Below are 21044 nucleotides of genomic sequence, written 5' to 3' on the forward strand. Positions count from 1 at the left end.
GACTTCGCCTAAGCAACCACCCCTTGCACCAATCCTTCGACTCCTTCCGTCCCTTTGAGCAGTAACAGCTCATCGACCCTGTTCAAGAGTTCTTTCCACCAATCCTCGATGACTCCTTTCTCGAATCCGTTCGAATCGTATCCCAACGAGATGAAGAGTTGGCCCTTTCCGACGTAGACCGATGTCAACCTCAAGAATCGTCGATCAAGGCTGGAAGAATGGAAGACTCACAGCGAAGGTGTACGAGAAAAGTAGGAGAGCTCCCGGACGTTGACGAGAACCTGTCGTGAGACTGTAGAATCGAGTGATGAGTCAGAACGACAGCGGAGGGGAGTTTGAGGAGGGATGAACGTACGTGTGCAGCTCGATCCCTCGTTCTGCGTAAGTCGAATGTTTGTAAATCGCGTCGAGATCTGCTTTGCTCAAAGGTTCATCAGCTCACACTTCAGTTTGGAAGCTACAGGAATACGTACTGCCGAGCATCGACAACCCCATCAACGAAACGTTCGGAACTTTCGGTTTCGCTTCTTCCTGCTTTTTCCGTTCCTTCTCCTTCGCCGCTACACTCTCTTCCGCCGCCCTCCTCATTCTTTCCAACTCCGCCTCATCTTCTCCGTCCGCGGTGATCCCCAGTCCTTTGATCCCCTCTTCAACTCTCTTCAATTCGTCAGCTTTTTCGAATCCGATACTCCGCTTCTCCCGCTCGAACGCCATCAACGTCGTACGGCTCTTCAAGAAGGAGCTTTTGACCACTTTCGAAGTTTGCTTCTTAACTGACGCGGCTTGATGCCAGAAGTAGGTCGAGACAGGAATTGAGGAAGGATAGAAACTTGGGAGAATGATACTGTCAAGCCCGAGTGGATGAGTCATACTGCCGGAACGGACTAATCTTCACAAGAGAGTAGTGGAGCTCACTTGTAGTAACCGATAGCGAGGTGATACCAGTCCCCCTTCTCAGCTTTCTCCAAAATCCCACGAATGTTCAAAGCTGAATACAGATTCGTCGGTAGCTCCTGGTTCAGCTTATCGATGGGTGTCGAACGGATATAAGCCAAGTTTGAAAGGGCGAACAGAGCGGATGCGATCGTTGAACCGTGCGATTTGCAAGTCGAGAGGATTTTGGTCGAATCTAAGGGCGAATAGGAAACGGTCGGAACGAGGGTAAGACGAGGACCTAGGGAGGCTCTTGTGAAGGCTTGACCGCCCTGTCGAGATCGAAGGCGTCAGAGTCTGCAAAAAGCAGTGAAGTAGGGAAAGGGACGTACGAGGTTTTTCGCTTCGGTTCGTCGGAAATCAGGTTTCGCCGCTGACCAAGCCATCTTGCTCCAGGAGTCGGATGTCTGGATTTTACTTTCGAGGACGGGAGGTAGGAGGGAGAGGTCGACGTCATCTGGGCGTGGTGAGGTCGATTCGCTCTCGAGGCCTTCGTCCGAGGCGAGCAAGGTAAAGAATTCGTTCGCTGTCGAGTGCAAAGCCATGCCATCGCCGAGGAAGTGAGTACTAGTCAACGAGGATTGCTGGTGAGCTCAAGGGCAGACACAAGACAGAGAAGAGGTTTTGCATCGAACCTGTAGAGGAAGAAATCGTATTCCTGAATCTCATCGCCTCCTGTAGAGATCGTTTCCTCCGGAGTCGAGATAACGAGGAAAGCTAATCTCTCGTCGCTGAGAAGTCGTTCCCCATTCAGGTAACGGTTCCGAATGTCTGAGCTCGGGCAGGAATGACCAAAACGTCAGCTTGTGCTCATGGGAGCGTGGAAGTAAGACCTCAAGAGAGTCTGAAGTACCTTCAGCCGTCGCTTGCGTTTTGAAACTGAGTCGAGATCGAGCGATCTGCTCGAATTCCCGCTCGTCTCGCGGAATTCGATTGCTACGGACGCCAGCGATTGTGTCAGTATTTGACAAAGAGACCTTGTGGATTTACCTGAGGTCTGAAGGCGTTGAGGAATTGACTTACACGAAATGAACATCGTAGTAGCTCGAAAACTCAATTGAGCTCGACAAAAGAGTGTGTCGAGCGAGAATCGTCTTCCAGACCTCCAGTATTCTCCTCTCGCCCATGATTCTTGAGGGAGCTCGGAAGCCAATATGGAGATACCTGAAGGAGAAAGCTGAAGCGTCAGTCACGGCTGAGCGAGAAGCAAGCTGAAGAACCCTTACATGTCGTTGACTCCGCCTTATGACACTTCCGTGGGTCCAAGTCGACGCTTAAAGACTTGTCGTGACGAGTCGTAGCTGTCAGAAGAGAGCCGCCAGTCACTGAGCGCAAAATCGAACGAGTCAGCGCAGCTTGGAACGCTTGCCTGTCTTCGGCCCCTTCAAGTCGCGGTAGGCGATGTAAGTGATGGCAGTCAGACTCACAAATTTCTCGCTACTCCTCGAATGCCGGCTTCTTTCGCATATTCGGTGTCGAGATGCACAAATCCGTTTGGCGCTTTGAGCGTTTCCTCAACGAAGTCAAATGCCTGAAACTTGTCCCATTCTCGACTCCCTCTCAGCTGGTTCGGTGAAGGAGTCGTGTAGGTGGTCGATGGGGAATCAGGAAAGAAGGATCGAGCGGGAGACGAGCCGAAGTGAGAGTTGGAGAAAGGGGAGTTGAGAGGAGTTTGGGGAGGCGTTTCTGGGACAGAGGAATCGAGCATCGTGGAGTCGAGACTCGACAAACCGAGGTAGGAGTAGGAGTAGGAGTAAGAGAGACGATGACGAGCTGCCGAGATTGAAGAAAGGTAGGAACACTATCGAATTCTTTTCAGCTCGAACCCCCTTCACAATCAGCTCGCCGATCCTTAACAAAAGGGAGGGTGACCGCCGACGCCAGCTTCCCCTCGTCGACGACGGGAGCGCGGAAGCGGTTCACTTACACTTAGGCTACCTGGTCGCGAACGACGGTTGCTTCTCGTTGCGTCTCTTTTCGCCGTTTCGTACTGTCTTCAAGACGGCTGCTTTTTTACCTTCGTGCACCTACCTTTCCCTTTCCAGCACTTGCCGTACAAGACGCCTCGACCCAAATTTGGAAAGAAACGAAACACGCAGCCGAAAGCTCGAGCCCCTTTGTTCGCTCGAACCCTTTTCACTCCCGTCTGACTTTTCCCTTTCTTCGAGAAGAAGCGACACATCTTGGACCGCCCTCCCGTCCAATACTCCTCCTCCGCCCCGTTTCAATGGCACCCGAGTACCGACCTCTACCTTCCTCGCGCCCTACTTCCCCTCCGAGTCGAACTTTCTCTCGATCCCTTCGTTCATTCAACCGAGAATCTCGTCCTGATTCCCTCACCCTGTCCCCAGCTTCGATCTACTCGTGGACTGAGACTGACGCCTTTCTATCTCCTCGTACTCGTCCCTCGACTCCCGGTTCCCCTTACTCTATCTTCCACCCTCCATCCTCTCCACATGAAGCGCTCCTGCTCAGTCCTCGCCAGAACACCGAACTCGAACTGGAAAAAACCTCGAAGGGTTACTTTGAGCTCAAGCTACCACCATCGGCGAAGAGGAAGACGAGGAAAAGTAGAGTCTGGTTGGCGCTGTTGGGAGGAGGGGTCGCACTCGTTTTCCTGTCGTTGGGTGTTATCACGGTCTTGCGCGGAGGGGAGCATCCTCAGGTCGAAGCCTACACCGGAAAGATAGCACAGAAGGTCAGTCAGCTGAAGGAGAAAGTGAGCGAAAAGTGGAATGAAGCCGTGGTATCGCAAGAATCGGAGGAGGAAACCTTTGACGAACCTTCATCTCCGCTGTCGCCAACCGAGAATTACGACGTAGGGATATTCGAAGATTCTAGTGATGTATCACTGGGGGACACGGGTCCAATCGAAATCAGTCTTCTACCGAAACCTCGTTTACCATCAATTCGGAATAACGAAACACGCTACCTCGGATTCCTCCCTCATTCGGGCGTTCACAATCAGCGTATTGCCCTTCAGAACGCCCTCCTTCTCGGTAAACTCCTCAACAGAACGGTCCTCGTTCCTCCGATCTGGATCGGTTGGCCGACTTCGACTTTGCCTTACGAAGATCTTGTTTGTTTCCCTCTTTTCCCATCTCTCCCCCTCTTGCTGACTGACTAACTCTTGTTTGATCGTCTCCAGGCGAAAGCATGGACTCATATCATGCTTCTGAATCCCGGTTCTTTCAACCTCTCGTCCATCGACGAACCTTCGCCTCTCAATCTCCCTGCGAACTATTCTTCGACTCTTACTTCCTTCCCTTGTCCGACTTGCGACGCTGACGACCCCGAGAAGATCGCCGACCACCTTCGACAGCTGGAGGAAAGGAGGGAGAAGTGGCTGGCGAAAGGGTACAAGCTTCGAGTCGATGGATTTCCGACAACTGAATTGACGGCGGCGGAATGCAAGAGCTATAGTCCAGAGTGTCGACACACGTACCGCGATACCTTCATAAGTTACGACTTTCTCGTCGATCTCGACAAAGTGAGGGAACAAGGAGTCGAAATCGTCGATAGATGGGACACGAGGGAGAAAGCGATCGAAGGTCTGCTCGGAGTCGAGGAGAAAGATATCGTCAGTCCCGTTCTCTTGTACCCCGAGAGGATCTTTCTGACTTACCCGCGTGGTTCAGTTTGTCCTCAAAGACCGACAATCTCACGATTTCCTCTTCACCGATCGAAACAAAACCGTCGATTCTCCCCTCATCACTCCTTCGAACCATTCGAACTGGAACCGAGAAGTATCGTTACCGACCCTCGCAGCTCGGCAAGACAGGGTCATTCTCGTCGGATCCCTCTTCGGTTCAGGTCGAGTCCATACCGCTCATCCCGAAGCGCAAGCTTGGTCGGAAGCTTTTGCTCGAGCGTTGGCGTTCGATAATGAATGGCTCCTGAGACCGGCCGATGCGATCGTGGCTCGACTGGGAGGACCGTATAACTTTGTCGGAGTCCACGCGAGAGTCGGAGACGGAGAATTCTCCAGGCATGCGAGGAGAAACATGAAGAAAGCTTGGAAGGAGTTGGTGAGGAAGTTGGGATACGACGGTGGAGAAGCGCAGGAGTTATGGGAGAAGATGCAATCGGAAGGTGTCGAGACCGAAGAGGAGGAGGAAGCGAAGAAGCTAGGGAAAAGACATTCGCAAATCGCTGCAAAGGTTCGAGGAAAGAGGTCAGCAATTATTCCTCCAATCACCTTTCCGACTTGGTCCCACGTCGACGACGACGCCGACTATTCGGATCTCATCAGTTCCCCTCCTTCGAGCTCGTCGAGACGTCGTCTCGAGAAACGATCTTCCGAACCGGATGCGGACGACATTTGGTTTTTCCTTCGTGGTCCGACTGGCGAGCCCTCCGCCCTCCTCCGTAACCTGAACTGCCGAGCTCCTCTCCACACCGAACCGAACCTCAAAGCCCTCAATATTCCCCTCTATCTCGCGACCGATTCTCGTTCTCCGACGACGGATCCAAACTTGGCCCCTTTCTTCGCCGCCTTCCCTTGTACCTTCATCCTCTCCGACTTCGATCATCCTAATTTCGCTCGAAACGATGGTCTCGCCGTCGAGAGCGTCGGAGAGATGGGAAGATTGCAGAACGAAATAGATGGAGTACCGTTAGGGAGATTGTTCTTACCTTTCCTCGAGGCGATCGTAGCGGCGAAAGGAAGGATTACTGTCGGGACTACTGGGAGCACTTTCTCAGGTCAGTGAACATCTTCGCACTTGCTTGGAACGAGAAAAGGATCACTGACAATTTTTGCCCCCGAATCTCCAGGCTTCGCAACCGGCGCTCTTCACGATGCTTACCGAGAGCAATAGACACTCATCTCATGTATCTTCTTGTTCTATCTACATATTCCTGTCTCCATTTAGCACACAGACACTCGCTTTTTCCCCTCTTTGTTCATCATCCTCGCAAGCAACTCATTGTCCTGCAAACTCCTCTCACGTCGACTGGAATCGTCTTGATCGATTTCAAGCCCAATATGAGATCCCAAGACCTACGCTCCGGATCGGAGAGACTCGACCCCGAGATTGAGTTGCGAGTCTCAAATCTGCAACGAGTCCTAACGAGACGAGGAAATCTCCTAAACGTCCCTCCCAGGTCATCGCGACATCCTATTCGACAGACAGACAATTGTCAGCATTACGAGACAACGAGGGCGGAAAACAACTACTAACCGAATTTGTCGACGCTCGGACTTTCAAAACTGCCGTAATCTCGTCTTCCGCATCGTTATTCTTTCTCCTCAGTACTGCAGTCGACTCGCCTTCCTCAACTCCTCTCCCGAATGCATCGAACGTTTCCCGAGTTTGAACTTCTCCTCCCTGCGTTTCGACCGCTTTCCCTTTTCCCTTTCGATTCTTCCTCTGAAACCATTCTCCTCCGATCGTCAAATCGGCATCGTACGAGTACATGTTGAAATCGAACCGACTCGCCAAACTCGAATCCCGACTCGTTTGTACCGCGTACGCCGTCGAAAGTTGACCCATGATCGGATTGAGCGTCGCCGTGACGGTCGTCGGAGGTTGAGGAGGACCTCCGGCGGATTCAGGGATCGTCGAGAATCGTAGACCGGTCGAGAGTCCGGCGGATCGTTCTTGGGCGGAAAAGTAGACTTCCCCTCCGGCTGACCATCTCCCTTTTAACCCTGTTGGCATCTCCTCCTCCTCGTCGACGACCCTTTCCCTGCTACCACTCGCACCGGCTTCTCCACCCCCCGTTGTCGTCTGTTCTGTTTGATGTTGGAGTCCTTTTCCCCATTTCCCAAAATTGTACAATCCTCTCACTCCCCACATTCCGTCTCCTACCGCATAACTATACTCGCTACTCCATCTCCCCGTGTCCTGTTGTAATTTGAGCTCCAACTCGCTCAACCTCGCTGCCGTTCCCGCCGAAGAAGAAGAAGAAGCGGATCCGTTCGAATTGTTCTGATTCGCCGCAGTCGTCGCGGATAGGGAAGGGTCGTCGTTCTGCCATGAGAGGGTCGGTGTGGGAGTCGGAGAAGGAACGGTAATGAGGGAGACGAGTAGTTGGGTAGTCGGATTCAATCGATGAACGTAAAGTGCGTCTAATCTCGGACTTGGAGCGTACAACCTCCCGTACAACAAGTAGTCTACCATGACAGAGTCAGCCTAATACCGTAGAGTGGGATTACGAGTCATTACTGACCAGATTTATCGATCCTTAGACCGGATTTCCAAGTTGGACGAACATCTTCCCTCAATTCCGGTCTCTCTGGTATACTCGATTCCGTCCCGTAACTCTGTATAACATGCTTGAAATTGATCCTATCTTCTCCGGTTGCGTTCCTCCTCGTTGAAGTTGCGGATAGAGGGGCAGTACTGAACAAATAACCGAGTTGACCAGCGAGGAGAGGGGAGACCGGTGGACCCAACACTGGGGCCGTACTAGGTGGATAACTTGAGCTACTAGGTTCTGGGACCAAGGACGAGAGCGCTAGTCCCGAAGAGAGCGAAGAGGTTGGGTGAGAAGCGATCGAGAAATGAAGTCCTGGTTGAACTGAGAAATCGAGCACTTGACGAGATTGGTGCGTGAACGAGGCATAGTGGTTATCGACACTGTTCCAGCCGGTCGCAAAGTAGAACTCGCGAAGGAGGTAAGCGGCTTGTTGGGAGGACATTCCGAAGGAAAGAGAGAAAGTTGAGCGGTCGCGTTCGACTCTCTCAGAGACCACGATCAACGATAGTGAGCAAATAGTGTTTTGCAGACAGTATCAACCACGGAGGGAAAAGGGACAGGAGAGAGCAAAGGGGTATTGAAGGCACAGATTGGGAAACAAGATTAGAAAAGGGAGAGCGAGAGTATAATCCAAAACCTCGTCAAAGAGAAAACCGTGTAACCAGAGAGAAAGGAAGGGGAATACAAAGGACAATTCATCGAAGAGAGGGCTCATTCCTCAAGTCTAGGCGGCAGTCTTTGACTTTTTCGATTTATGTTTGTCACCTTTCGATTTCTTCTCCTTCTTGGGAGGAACGACGGGAGGAGGAGTAGGTTCTTCTTCAGAGGATTCAGATTCTTCCTCGGAAGAGTCGGACGAGTCGTCGTCGGAATCCGAAGAATCGTCGTCAGATTCTTCGACAGTCTAGGGAAAGAGACAGAATTCGAGTCAGCGAAAGAACTTTGTTTCGAGAGTAATGGAAAGTGCGAGTCACCTTTTTGCTAGGAGCATTGACGGGAATGTCGGCTTGTTTCGAAGAAGAAGCGGCGGCGGAAGAAGGAGCGGCGGTTTGAGTTTCACCTCGTCCAGCATCCGTAGCAGCAGCGGCGGCGATCAAGGCACGTTCGGCGTTCGATTTGCGTCCACGTTTCTTGCCAGTGTACTCTTTTCCATCGGCACCGACCGAGACGGATGCGGCGGCAGGAGAAGGTTTCGAAACGATTCCGTGTTGTTCGTCGTATTCCTTCTTGTTCGAGAGGTAAGATTCCTTCTTGCGTTCCATGATGTCTTGGTAAGGCTGTACACGAACGTGCGCTGTCAGTGAACGAGCCAACTTGAGTCAGAGAAAGAGAGAGAACACTGACTTGTTTTTGAGCGTCAGTCATCGAAGCCCACGATTCTCCAATCTTTTTCAAGACGTCCGCGTAGGGAAGACCGCTGTGACGTTCACGGAAGTCATCACGAACGTCGTTCTGGTACTCGATGTAGGCGGAAGCGGGACGTTTGGGAGCGTTCGGATCTTTGACTTTCTTCTCCTTGGTCGCGCGCTTCTTCTTTCCTCCTTCCTCCTCGTTACCGTCCTCGTCAGCATGAACGAGAGTCTTGGCCTAATAGAACAGTGCAGCAGGAGAGGTTAGTTCGGGGGTCGTGCGAGAGAATTCGGAGAGAGAAGGAGTTTTTCGACTGACGGCTTTTCCTTTCGAACTCGAGGTAACGTTCAATCCTTCGAGGTTTCCAAAGAGGGCGGGGAAGTTGTTGATGATGTTTTCGGGAGAGTCTGAATGTTCAATTTCAACCGCGTATTCGTGAATCGCCGATTGAGCGGTACGGTGAGCCTTTGAGAGTTCTCCAAACGAGACGGCGAGTCCACGAAGGGCGGTCACGACCTAGATAGAATGAACAGAGTTTCATGGTTAGTTGATTGATGTTTGTTGTTTGTTTGTTTATCAATTGAGGTTCGAAGTAAAAGGGAGACGACGGCGAGGGAAGGGGGGGAGGCGACGTGGAGACGAAGGAGGAGAGAGGAAGAGAGCACGTACAGCTTGCTTCTTGTCGGCCATGACTAGTTCAGGATCGAGGTATTGATTAGATGCCAGTTTTGTAAGGGCGCGAGACGGGGATTCGCTTTGTAAGCAAAAGGAAAAGAGATTGAAAAAGTTGTTGTCGAAAGGGGAGAGGGAGGAAAAACGTCTTTTGTTTTCGCATTCGTTGTTCGCTAGCTTCCCCTCGACAAAATGCGCGCTTATGCAGGAAACTTTTTCACTCGCTTATCTTTCAAAGCTTGTTACCTCTAGCCTAGACTCTCTTGTGCTTGAACTCTAATTGTCAATTTTCAACTCAATTCGATTCACTTCTTGATTCACTTCTTCTCGACCAGCGAAGAGTCCTCGTCTGTCGGTCCAAAAATGACTGCCTTCGTTAGAGGTTTCCCATCTTGTCCTTTTCCAGCTTTGTTTGCCTCGAACGCGAGTTTCGCATCTTTGAATGCATACCTAATATCGAGCGATAAGAACGATTAGTTTGAGGCTATTCGGATGCCTTGTAATTGAGAGTAGAATGAGCTTACCGGTGAGAAATCAAAGCTTTGAGATTGACAGCACCGCGAGCGACGAGATCGAGAGCGAGTCGGTAGCATCCAGCTCCGTATCTGTTTCGTTACAAACCGAAAAGTTGAGCTCGATCATGAAATTCGGGTAATTGCAATCGATTTCGACTCACCGGAAGCTTCCTTTGATCGTAAGCTCTTTGACGAGAATGAGGTGAACCGGGAGAGTGATTTCAGGTGCACCCATTCCGACCTTTTCGCGATGAAAACGAAGCGTATTAGCTTTCACTCTCCTCCAGATAGAGCGATGAAAATTTTAACTGACGGTGATGAGAGTACCTCCGTGTCGAAGCGCAAAGATACCAGTTTGAACGCAAACTTCCGCACCCGAGCAGTCGACGACCAAATCGAGACCTCCCGGTCCTCGTTCGTCGAATCCGAATCGTTTTCGAATATCCTCGCCGCATCGTTTACTGTAATCCATTCTCGATTCGCCTTCATTCGCTTTCGGCGAGACGTAGTAATCGTAAGCGAGACCTTGCTCTTTTGCGAATTTGAGTCGAGATTCTTGAACGTCGACGGCGATGACTTGACGAGCTCCGAGACCTTTCGCAACGGCACAAGTGAGCAGTCCGACCGGTCCGGCTCCAAAAACGAGAACGTTCGCGGCATGTTGCATTTGAGCGACTTTGTGCACAGCGTGAATTGCGACCGACATGGGCTCAATCTTTGGAAGGACGAGAAGACCATGAGCTAGCGATCAGAGTCAGCTCGAGCGAGTGAGAGGGACTTTACGAGAGCTCCTTCTTCGAGCGACATGTTGTCAGGTAGAGGGTAGCAGCTGAGGATTGCGAGGTCAGAGGATCAGTCTCAAGGACACGGTCTCCTTAAGCTCAAGAACGATAGACTCACAGATCAGCAGGGAGAGTGTAGAAGGAAGTGAGAGTTCCGTCGAAAGGAGGAGTCGCAGCAAAAACCATCTCGGAACATCTCTGCGAAATTGAAAATCGAGCTTGATCAGAAACGTTCTTGGCTTCGGCGCGAATCACTGCTGTGCTCACGTTGTAGTAACCTGACTTGCAATCTGAGCAAACCCTACAGGACTTTCCAGGTTCGAGAGCGACTCGTTGACCAACTTTGAGATTCGTTAAGTTCTTGCCAACTGCTCGGGAAAAGGCGTCAATACAGCTCTTTCCACGACCTCGCGGATAGAACTCACGTTTCGTGACTACTGCTGCCGTCTCATGACCGAGAACCATCTGATCATTCGAGAGAAACGGGATCAGTACGAGAGTTTTCCTTTTTCTTCGCAAGTGCTTACGGGTTTCTCAACGATAAAGTCTCCGATTCGTCCATGGGAAATGTAGTGATTATCAGAACCGCACAAGGTGATTGATTTCGGAGCAACCACGACACTATCTCATCGAAACTGTCAGCACGTTTTCGAAGGTACTTGCTTTTTGGGAACTCACTCGTCTGGTCCAGGTTCTGCCGGAAGAGGTCTCTCTTCGAATGCTACATCGTCGATACCCCTTACTACCTACAATACTCGACACACGATCTATCAGTTCGTCTCAACGGTAAAAAGTTGGGAGAAGTGGGGGGGAGAGAGGGAAAGGGAGAGAAATGACGCACGAAAGCAGTTTGAGTCTTTCCAGAAGGTACAGTGAGGTCTTCGCCGAGTTGAGGAGGTGCAGACATCGTTCTGAGCTGATAGAGTCGTGGTGGTGGATGACAAGAAGAAGCGATTCGTCGACGGGACAAAATTTGAACCGGACTTTCGCACCCTTCCGTCGGCTCATTTGCACGAGGTTTCGAGATTTTAACTCTACGCTACGAGTTGTCAAGTCGACAAGAATAGCTTGCCGGTAAACGAATCCCCCACTGAAACGGAATCGATGGCGAAAAGGAGAGTTTTACACGGAGCTTTCGCACGAAATGTCAGAGGTTGAGCTGGATCTACTTGCGACGTTAGAATGAGGTCGTCGCTGCAAAAACTTCACACATGAAAAGGGAGGAGACATAGAGGGGGAAAGAGGGATTGAGTGAAAAACGAAAGAGGAGAATGGTGTGCGAGAAAAGATTGGAAGTGCGAGGAGGCGAGCGTGAAGTGAGGGCATTGCGATGAGAGAGAGACTCGGGGTATATATTCATATGAGAGGAAGTAACAGGAGAATATGAGAGACTGGAGAGAGAGCGGAGACCCAGGAGGAAGGAAGAAAGAACGACGAAACGGAATACACAATGGAATGAGAAAAAATACTTCTTCAAGATGACCCTTTTTCGAGATCCCTATTCGAGTCCGGACTCATTTCGTTCAAGAGTCGATCGACTTCCTCCTCGAGGGGGATTCCTGTCCGCTCCTCAAACTCGGACTCGAAATCGGAGTCGTTACTTCTCTCCGTCGAGCCGTCGTTCCGTTGTTGCTGTTGCTCGCGTTCATCTTCGGCGCTTCGGCTAAACTCGGCCCTGTGTTCTGTCGACGTCGCAACCCTCGAAGTGGATGGACCTTGAGGTGATGGGGGGGAACTCCTGCTGCTGCTGCCGAAGTAGAGCGATCCTCCGGTGTTGTCGAGCCGTGGGTCGATGGGAGGGGAGGAGTACTGGGGCGGGAGCGGGTTCGGAGAGGGCGATCGAGGTCGAAGCTGTCCGCCGCTGTCGATGTTGAGCCCGACGCCAACGGAGGACTGACGATGGCCGCTCGTCTTGACCGATTCGTTGCTCCCGGAGAAGAGTTTCGGCTCGAAGAACTCACGTCCTTCTTGAGGAGCGAAGTCGAATCGTTCGGACCGGTGCGGAGGACGCTCAGAGTCGAAGCTCGTTCCCGATTCTTTCGAAGGGACGGAATGAAAGGGCCGAAACAAATGGGCCCCAACGCTCCTCAGCGTCGAGTACGCTGGAGGACTGTTGGGGCCTGTAGTTGAAGAGGGGGGCAGAGGGGAAGACGAAGAAGAAGAAGAAGTGGGAACAGCATTCGAGGACGAAGAACGAGTCGGTTGAGGGGCCTGGATCGAGTGAAGTGGAACACCGTCGAACGCGCCATCGTGAGTCGAGCCGGGAGCGTGTAGGATGGAGTTGTTCGAAGGAGACGGAGGTCGAGAGAAGCTCGGGATCGGATGGTATCGGTTCGCTTGATCGCGACTATCGACGAACGAGAGATTCGAAAAGTATTGAGACCAGTTTGCATCTGCCGGGTTAGGGCTTGTTCCTCCTCCAGGGGGTCGATCGCCGGGAGGCATGACCCATACCGGGAGGTAGTAGAGGAGACCGGGACGATTTGCTTGAGAGCGACCATTTGCCGATCCATTAGGCGAGCCGGCGTCGAAAGGAGTCGAAGGACGAGAACCTCCAGGAGTATCGGGACGAATGTAAGGGAGTGCTTCGTTGTCGGAGGAGTTCGGAGTGCCGTGAGGAAGCGAGATCGGGCCGAGGATTCGAGGTGAAGAGCGGAGGAAAGATCGTTTCGACCAGAGAAGTCGAACGAGACCGAGGACGACGAGAGCGAGACCGGCATACATGAGCGCGATACCGAATTTGCCGAGGAATGTGATGAATCCGGCGTCCTCTCTAAGCGAGATGGAAGAAAGTCAGTTTCGAGCCCAAAAACGTTCGAGAGTTGAATGGAAATCGAAGACTCACGCATGCCACGAACTCCCATAGTAGTGATCAAAGTACGAATCCGTCATCTGAGAAGGAGGAGCGTTCTTTCCGTACCACCTTCTCGGTAAAACCCTCACTTGACGTTCCATTCCTTCCGAGACGTCTTTTGGCCAAAGTCCATATTGAGCTGAAAGAAACATGGGTCCAGTCGAGAACATGACGGTGGGGTAGTTCGTTCCGTACGTGTGATCGAACGTGATGAGGTTGTGAATGACTAGATCCATGAAGGGATGATTTTTCTCGGCGAACATTAAATCGTTACTGACTCCGACGGGGATCGTTTGAGGGAGGATAACTTCGAAATAGAGGAGAGGATCCATGTTGCGTCGACATCCGATGTCGAGATCCATGTAGATTCCTCCAAATCGGTGAAGAACGAAATAACGGATGACATCGGCTCGTTGGATCGGGTAAACGTAGCCGTCGAACGTCGAGAGGAACCACGGGTAGTAATCGGCGATGAATTTGCGAGACGAAGCATCTGACCACAACATGAATTCGCTAAAGAGAGAGAAAACATCGTTAGCATTCTTTCGAAAACAGAGTAAAAGAAATTGAGACTGACTAGTCTGGATGAAGGTCGATACAACCTTGACGAATCTTTTCCCATCTGTCGGGTAAGACGTCGGTCTTCCAAGTTGCGTGAATGATTTTGGGTATCCGAGGTTTACGATTCACCGTCGTCGAGTTTTGGATCGCGACTTCTTCTCCTCCTCCTCCTTCTGCTTCCGAGTTCGAATCCAACCACCCTCGTTCCTCCAATCCATTCATAAACTCGTTCAACGACTGATCCTTGTCCTCTTTGTAGTGAATCACAGCCAAGTCCTCCCCACTCTCGATCTCGATTCCCGTCGGCGGAGCGGTAACAATTTTCTGTTCCTTCTCGAGTCCCGGTTCCCTTCCAACTGCTTTCCCTGTTGTCGATGCTAACCGTTCATACATGTTCATTTCCAACTCTGTAATGATGTCGCGAGAGTCGACTCCGAAATATTGAACGACCGTCGTCAAGACAATCACCGTTCCGATCAGGATGAGCGCGATCAAAGTCACCATAATGGTGATCGCCTGTCACAGTAAGTGACAATTAGTTCACAGTAGCAAGGAGTGCACAAAGAGGTCACTCACCTTGCGGGTATTCATGACACGAACCCTTTTGCTTCCTCCAAAAGGAACCTTCTGACAACTAAAGACTGGCGAGCGGAAAGAAGCGTTTTTGAGGTGCTTGAGGCACTACGACTTTATCGAAGGGAGATCAATGCGACGTCGTTGGATGAAAAGAGCGGGAAGCGGAGAGAGAGAGTGGGTGGGAGAAGAGAGGTCGGACGCGATTGTTGGGGAAGGATCCTGTTGTAGTCTTCTTCCTCGCGTCTTTGGCTTTGATTCGACCGCTGTCTAGTTGTTTTCTGGTGGAACTGGCGAGTAGGGAAACAGCGAGGCAAGGGACGCAGAAGAGAGGCACTGAAATCGTCAACCGCCAAATTGTTTCAAGGCCTCGGACTCTCGCGTTTGTATTTCAATTGGCAATTGAACTTCTTCTTTGGTGTGCGCCCGTTGAGAAAAGCTCAAACCAGGTCCGTCCGCATGTCAGCCTCTCTCCCTCTTCGTCCTTGGACTGGCTTGCCTCGAACGCTGCACTCTGCTGCAAACGCATACGAAGAAAGTTTGATGGACAGCAGCGTCACGATCAGGTCAGGAGCTGCGACGAAATAAACCGTGCGTCGCAGATTTGCTTTGGATTTGCGAAATTTGGTTTCTACAGATCTGTATTTGCGTCGTTATCGCCCTTGTCGAGGTCTCTTCGTCGTTGTCGGCTTCCGCAGCTACGAACAATCTCAGAGAAGGGAAGGGCCAGGAGAAAGTCGCTCCCGAATCGCTTCCGTGCCGTTCTGCGAAGGCTCACTGTAAGATTTCGAGTTGTACCGTTTCGAGCTGGCTTCTCCTCCTGAGCTACGTTAAGCTCGTTCGCCGGAGCTAGTGAGTGTTATAAGTCAAAACAGAGTGGGCGAGAACGGCGTACAGATCAGCGAGGTAGTATTCAGAAGGGAAAGGAGAGGCGGACGATGTGAAAGCAGCCGATCAAGCGACCGGGGTAGCTATCGGGCGTATAGCTCATGAGCGGTCGTAGGCGATACCGAGTGATAAATAGGGAAGGAAGAGGCGAGGCAAAAAGTTTCCAGAGTTGCTTCCCTCCCATCATCACCTGAAACCACCTCTAGAACGCTCCAAGTATGGGAAGAACAAAGAAATCGAAACCTGGAAGAGCTCAACGCGAAGCAAACAAAGCCGCTCGAGAAGCGGCAGCAGCAGCAGCACCTCCTCGACCAGTTCTCTCGGTACAAGAACTCCTCGTCAACTCTGCTAGATTGATTGCCTCTTTGAACTACGATGGAGCGAAACAACTATGTATCGAGGCATGTGAAAAGGCGAACGAGGAGGCTCATAATGGTGGAGATCCGAGGTTGTTGAGAGATGCTTTGGAAATCTTGGGTACAGTCGAACTAGAACTAGGCGAAGTAGATGAAGCGAGAGAGGTAAGTCTCAAATACGAGGTCTCTTTTCATCGTTCAGAAAGAGCTGATCCAGTTTTGTTTTTGAAAACAGAATTTCATCGCTTCGATTGAACTCGCTTCTGCTCTCCCAGATCCTTCACCAGCTCCCCATTTATACCTTGCTCAACTCTCTGCAACCCCACAAGAATCCCTAACCCATTTCTCAAACGCCCTCACGATCTTCCAAGCGAAATTGGAGCAAATCGAGAAAACGAAATTGGGAGGAGATGGAGGAGCGGGAAATCAGGAGGATCTCGAGGATGAAGGAGAATTGAGGAGAAGTGCGAGTCGAGCTCTTGTCGGAATGACTGAACTGTATTTGACGGATTTATGGTGAGTTTTCATTTCGTGGGTTTTCAATTTTCCCGTCAAAAGTCTCTCGACTGACACTCCTGACTCGAGTTCGCAGTTTCGAGGAAGATGCCGAACAAAGATGTGAAGCTTACCTGAAGCAGGCTTCAGAGATGGACCCGTCAGATCCAGAGGTGTATCAAGTAAGTTTCTCTCAGCTCGTTCTTCTGCATCGAGTCTGTTTGCTAAAGTAACGCTTCTGCGCCTGATAGACCCTCGCATCAGTACGGTTGAGTCAACAGAGAGAGTCAGATGCAAAGGAAGCTGCAGAGAAAGGATACTCGCTATGGAAGAATCTCGAAAACAGTGAGTTTCGCATCTTCTCTTGGTCAACTAAGTCTCTGCATCAGAAGCTGAATTCCTGGACCCAATGCAGACTCTCCTTTCTACCCTCCACCTTCCGCTCGATTATCCTGCGCCAAACTGCTCCTCGAATTATCCCAGCATGTCCCCGCGCTGGAAATCCTCCAAACTCTCGAAGGCGAAGACGACGAGGATTCCGAGACTTGGTACTTGAGTGGATGGGCGTGGTGGCTATTGGGAGAATCGAGAGTTGGGAAAGAGAGTTCGGAAGAGGAGGAGAGTAAAGAGGAATGTTGGAGTGAGGCGAAACTCTGTTTGGAGAATTATCTCAAGGTCCGTTACTCCCTTCCTCCTCCTCCTCCTCGCGGTATCCCTCGATCACTGATGGCTCGTGATGATACGATAGATTGAGGAACGAGAACCCGAATCGACAGATCCTGAACAGATGGCTCACGTTCAAGAAGTTTTGGCGAAATTGAACGAGGCGGGAATCGTTGCTAGTCAGGGAGCTGCGGGAGAAGGTTACAGAGTCGGGAATGGGGATGGAGGAGAGGACTGGGAAGACGCTTCGGATGAGGAGATGGAGGAATAGAGCTATAGAAGTGCAACTTTCGTTTTGCTTTTTCGCAAAAACTGCTTCAATTCGCATGCGAGATTCCAGAGAGAGCGACCGCTCATTGGGGTTTCCATCTCGCTTGTTCTATCGCTGCTTGATTGCCTGCTCGATCTTGACCCGCTTTGATCGCCCCCTAAATTCCCGCCGTGAGAAGATTGTTTCCCTTTCTCTTCCAACTTCTTCGATTTCATCATCATCTCGACTCGATGTCACTGTTCCGGCGCAAGAAGAGTACATCGAAGCTCAAATCGAAAGAACCCTCTCCTTTACCTCGATCCTCCAGCGGCGGTTTCCACCCTTCCTCCTCTTCTTCCTCCCCACTTCAAGCGAATTCCCTCCATGTCGACGATTTCGGCCGCCCAGTCGATCGACCTGCATTCTCTACGCCTCAGCCAGAACGATCATTCGGGAACGGGTTCGGAGTAGGGGAAGATCCGGATGTGGGAACTTCATCTTCTCCTCAGGGGGAGATGCAACTCTTGTACGGCTATGCTCCGCTAGGGACGCAGCTAGAGTTCTCTATTACGAAAGTAGAGGCCATTGTCCAGGCGTGCGCGGTTGCTATCAGACAGAGAGGTCAGTTCTTCGCTCAACTTCGTTCTCCTCCACTCTTCAAACTGTGCTGATGGAACGCGATGGCTCAACAGGACTCGACACACCGTTGATCATGTCGAGTAGAGCGCTGGACATCAAGCTGGACAGCGTTTGCTCGCTGATACGAGCTTATTTGGAAGATCCGACCTCGTGGGAAAATGGTTTGTTCCCTCTTCCAGCTCGTCCCTCTCGCTTGTTCCGACTGACAGGCCCACTTCTTTGATTTAATCAGACCTCGAGTTTGCAGCTCCTCTCGCGATTGGCGCATTCCTGAAGTGGGCCCTCGCAAGATTGGTCAACAATCAAAATGGAAGAGGATTCGTCAGTTGGGATGCGTATAAACAGTTCAAGACGGCAGAGAAGGGTGAGTCCGATCCTTCGTGAACCATATCTTCGATGAGTGGTTAGCTAATGGATCCGTGCTCTGAAACAGCGCGAGGATACGAATCGAAAAGTTGCACAATACACTTGATTGCTCGAATGAGTATGAGCAACGGTCGACTTCTGTAAGCATTCACAGGTCTCTCTCAGTCTCCTCGATAATGTGTGGCTGACGTCTCTTTAAACTCTCTGACAGAGCGTCCCTCCTCTCGCTCTTTTCGAGTATCGCGGCTCATTCAGCGCAAAATGGAATGCCGCCTCGACGACTCGCCAGTCTCTTCTCACCCTACATCTTCGGTCTCGCCGATGATCAAACTTTTGACGTCACGTACGAGGAATGGCAGCGAGCGACAGATGCGACGGAACATCTCATCTTAGCTTATGTAGGTTCTGCTCTCTTGCCTCCTTCCTTTGCACCCTCGCACGACACTGATTTCAAGCGATGGCCCCCGATAGATCCGGGATCAACAAGCCGACGGACCTCTCCCGACTTTCCTCGAGAAATTCATTCTCAACTATCCCTCAGTTCTGAACATTTCGTATTCCGGAGAACCAGCGAAGATTCCGACAGGCGCAAAAGTCGAAGAGGTGACAAGAGTACGGCGGTTGACGAGATTTCATTCGAGGAACCTCATCGCGAGTGCTGGGTGAGCTCGAATTCTGCGATTCTTCGTGCTATGTGCATGAGCTGACTTTGTTATCTATTTCGAATCAGCACTTGGGATGTTCCCCACTCTGCATCTTGGCAGCTCTTCTTCAACACCAACAACCCTGCCGCTTCCCTCGCCTCCTCGACCTCCTCAACTTCTTCTCCTCTACCGGTCTACTCCTCCGCTTATCGACATCTGCTCAACATTCGCTCGAATTCTGGACTGGACGACGATCTCGAAGACGAATTCGATCAAGGGAGGTACAAGACGAGAGTGGACAAGGAGTGGAGTAAATTCGGAGAACTGGGATTCTCAGATGTCGACGAGAAGAAACTCGAGTTTGATCTGACGGAGAGTGAACGAACGATCCCTACTGCTCCGAAACAGCCGATTGATTGGGTGAGCCCGTCATCTCTGTCCAAGCTTGGATCGTTCGCGGCACTGACGAGATTGGAGCCAACAGGATACGTTCGAAACGAGCGGTTTCGCCGGCCGAGAGCTCTTCGCACCGAACGATCTCGTCTTTCAACAAACTCTCAGTCAACGAGTTAGCACGTATCCTTCTGCATCGAAAACCCTCAACGACCGACTTCGAGCCGCCGAGAAAATCCTGCCCGCTTTCCCCTACGACACGACTCCTCACGAAGAACCTCGAATCACGATCGATAGCTTGTTCTTCGAAGCGTGGGCGGATGTACTCGTTGGAGGAGGCTGGGCGAGGGATGAACTGAAAGAGAGTTCTTTCGCGTTGATTCAGTGGAAGAGCAGGCCGAGAGTGGGAGACGTAGGGAAGATCAGATCACCTCGTGGAAGCTCGACAACGACTTCGGCGGGAGACCCGCGAACGGAGGATAGTTGGGTACTCGTTGAGGAGTTTGTGCCGAGAGAGTATCGAGAAGCTTTGACGGATCCAAAGGTGAGGACGTTGACTGTTCATCGCAAGCTCGAGAGACTGACGATGAAATCTCGATGTCGTTGCAGGTCAAGAAACAACCGAAACGGATATCTTTCCTCCGAACCGTTCGACGCAGAACCACGACATCGCCAAAACCGAATCCCTCTGCTGCCGTTCTCCTCTCACCGCCACCACTCAGCTCTCCGCGAGGTGTCGGCATCAGCAACACCTCAAGCGCCTTATCCTCTCCTCGCAGTCTCCGTCCGATCGACGAATCGGTTTTCACGAACGAGCACGCTCAAACGACCAAAGTTTCTCTCTCGAACCCGGTTGAACGGAACAGTTACGCTCTCACTACCTACGCTTCTACCTCCTACGCTCCCTCCGTCATCTCGACTGTCGCCGCCAACGACGGACACGCAGCTCTATCGACTCTGAGCCTGTCGGATCAGAATGGTCACTTCAAAGATCGATCTTATTCGCCTCCTCCCCCGGTACCTTCGAATGAGATTTACGGGATCAACGTGCAAGGTGGACAGACCAAGAGCCCGAAGAGGGGATTCTTGGCAAGGATTAATACAATGAGGAACCGAGAGAAGAGTCGGAATGGAACGAGTGGAGCATCTCCAAGTAGCTATGGAAGTAGTTTCGGAAACGAAGCGACATACCCGAACGACGCCATCAACACGCCTGTCGAGACGAGGGATCCGGTTTGGGCCGATTCTATCGTGAGCTTCAACTATCGCGAGTGACTTCTGCTTCTTCGTCGCTAACCCCTTCGCCTCATTGCAGCCCAACGCTCCTCCGATTCTCGGCGCGGTCTCTCCTCCTCCGCCACCTCCGAAGAGTAACGATTTAAACCCGTCTCCTCCGGCACCCTACCCGACATACTCGCAAGGAAACGACGACTCGATTCGACATTCGACGATGACGACCTCCACGAATCCCTACGGAGGAATGGAAGACGATCCAGAGTCCCGTCGGCAGACATACGTCGAAGAGGAAGACGAAGGAGAAGTGCTATTCCGAGGTTCGAAATCATACGAGAATGGATTGAGTGAGATGGCGGAGAAACCTCAACGAAGGCAAGGGGAAGGGGTTGCGCCTCGTCCTCTACGGAAGGAATCACTTCCGGAGTTGTCTGAACGGGTCAACACCGCAGCGCCCGTGAGTCCGTCGTTGTTCAAGTCGCCGAAGTTGTTCGACGACTGATCTTTTCTTCTGGTGCAGCTCGATAACTCTCCTTCGCGACCTCCGTACCTATCCGGCACCTCTGGCTACTCTTCACGAGTCGCAAATATCGTCGGACTCTATGAACAACGAGACAACAGTCCTACCAAGCCAACCTCCTGAAGCGTTTCTAGTCATCAACGCGAGCCTCCT

At 51.5% G+C, this 21044-nt stretch overlaps 8 protein-coding genes across 8 annotated transcripts; 3 read left to right on the forward strand and 5 right to left on the reverse strand.

Annotated features, from left to right (window-relative positions):
• Positions 1-8: 8 nt before the first annotated feature.
• On the reverse strand, positions 9-2641 carry JCM6883_006879 (uncharacterized protein; the record flags this gene model as incomplete). Its single annotated transcript, XM_076629377.1, has 11 exons — positions 9-164; positions 232-292; positions 356-413; positions 474-844; positions 916-1205; positions 1266-1500; positions 1569-1704; positions 1787-1869; positions 1957-2097; positions 2184-2258; positions 2361-2641. 11 exons carry the CDS (start codon positions 2639-2641, stop codon positions 9-11), a joined length of 1887 nt encoding a protein of 628 aa, XP_076490499.1.
• A 519-nt stretch (positions 2642-3160) lies between these two features.
• On the forward strand, positions 3161-5753 carry JCM6883_006880 (uncharacterized protein; the record flags this gene model as incomplete). The annotated part of the gene is made up of 4 exons (XM_076629378.1): positions 3161-4012; positions 4082-4513; positions 4572-5637; positions 5710-5753. 4 exons carry the CDS (start codon positions 3161-3163, stop codon positions 5751-5753), a joined length of 2394 nt encoding a protein of 797 aa, XP_076490500.1.
• Positions 5754-5909: 156 nt separating this feature from the next.
• Positions 5910-7579, reverse strand: MDM10 (Mdm10p; the record flags this gene model as incomplete). The annotated part of the gene is made up of 3 exons (XM_076629379.1): positions 5910-6053; positions 6117-7051; positions 7108-7579. The coding sequence occupies 3 exons, from the start codon at positions 7577-7579 to the stop codon at positions 5910-5912; spliced, it is 1551 nt and encodes a 516-aa protein (XP_076490501.1).
• Positions 7580-7861: 282 nt separating this feature from the next.
• JCM6883_006882 (uncharacterized protein) lies at positions 7862-9177 on the reverse strand (the record flags this gene model as incomplete). Its single annotated transcript, XM_076629380.1, has 5 exons — positions 7862-8041; positions 8112-8414; positions 8482-8724; positions 8806-9003; positions 9157-9177. 5 exons carry the CDS (start codon positions 9175-9177, stop codon positions 7862-7864), a joined length of 945 nt encoding a protein of 314 aa, XP_076490502.1.
• A 299-nt stretch (positions 9178-9476) lies between these two features.
• Positions 9477-11363, reverse strand: JCM6883_006883 (NAD(P)-dependent alcohol dehydrogenase; the record flags this gene model as incomplete). Its single annotated transcript, XM_076629381.1, has 11 exons — positions 9477-9609; positions 9684-9764; positions 9836-9915; positions 9988-10389; positions 10458-10503; positions 10575-10654; positions 10724-10824; positions 10882-10921; positions 10984-11077; positions 11135-11202; positions 11298-11363. The coding sequence occupies 11 exons, from the start codon at positions 11361-11363 to the stop codon at positions 9477-9479; spliced, it is 1191 nt and encodes a 396-aa protein (XP_076490503.1).
• Positions 11364-11929: 566 nt separating this feature from the next.
• Positions 11930-14462, reverse strand: JCM6883_006884 (glycosyltransferase family 32 protein; the record flags this gene model as incomplete). The annotated part of the gene is made up of 4 exons (XM_076629382.1): positions 11930-13229; positions 13302-13823; positions 13888-14387; positions 14448-14462. 4 exons carry the CDS (start codon positions 14460-14462, stop codon positions 11930-11932), a joined length of 2337 nt encoding a protein of 778 aa, XP_076490504.1.
• A 1088-nt stretch (positions 14463-15550) lies between these two features.
• Positions 15551-17117, forward strand: ACL4 (Acl4p; the record flags this gene model as incomplete). Its single annotated transcript, XM_076629383.1, has 6 exons — positions 15551-15853; positions 15924-16204; positions 16281-16365; positions 16435-16528; positions 16599-16858; positions 16932-17117. 6 exons carry the CDS (start codon positions 15551-15553, stop codon positions 17115-17117), a joined length of 1209 nt encoding a protein of 402 aa, XP_076490505.1.
• A 230-nt stretch (positions 17118-17347) lies between these two features.
• JCM6883_006886 (uncharacterized protein) lies at positions 17348-21014 on the forward strand (the record flags this gene model as incomplete). Its single annotated transcript, XM_076629384.1, has 11 exons — positions 17348-17717; positions 17789-17896; positions 17968-18099; positions 18169-18241; positions 18313-18499; positions 18573-18763; positions 18832-19165; positions 19230-19682; positions 19748-20389; positions 20454-20828; positions 20892-21014. The coding sequence occupies 11 exons, from the start codon at positions 17348-17350 to the stop codon at positions 21012-21014; spliced, it is 2988 nt and encodes a 995-aa protein (XP_076490506.1).
• Between the last annotated feature and the right edge of the window lie 30 nt (positions 21015-21044).

This window comes from Sporobolomyces salmoneus (assembly GCF_050403485.1).
Source record: "Sporobolomyces salmoneus JCM6883 DNA, S_salmoneus_JCM6883_v1_ctg5, whole genome shotgun sequence".
Lineage (NCBI taxonomy): Eukaryota > Fungi > Basidiomycota > Microbotryomycetes > Sporidiobolales > Sporidiobolaceae > Sporobolomyces > Sporobolomyces salmoneus.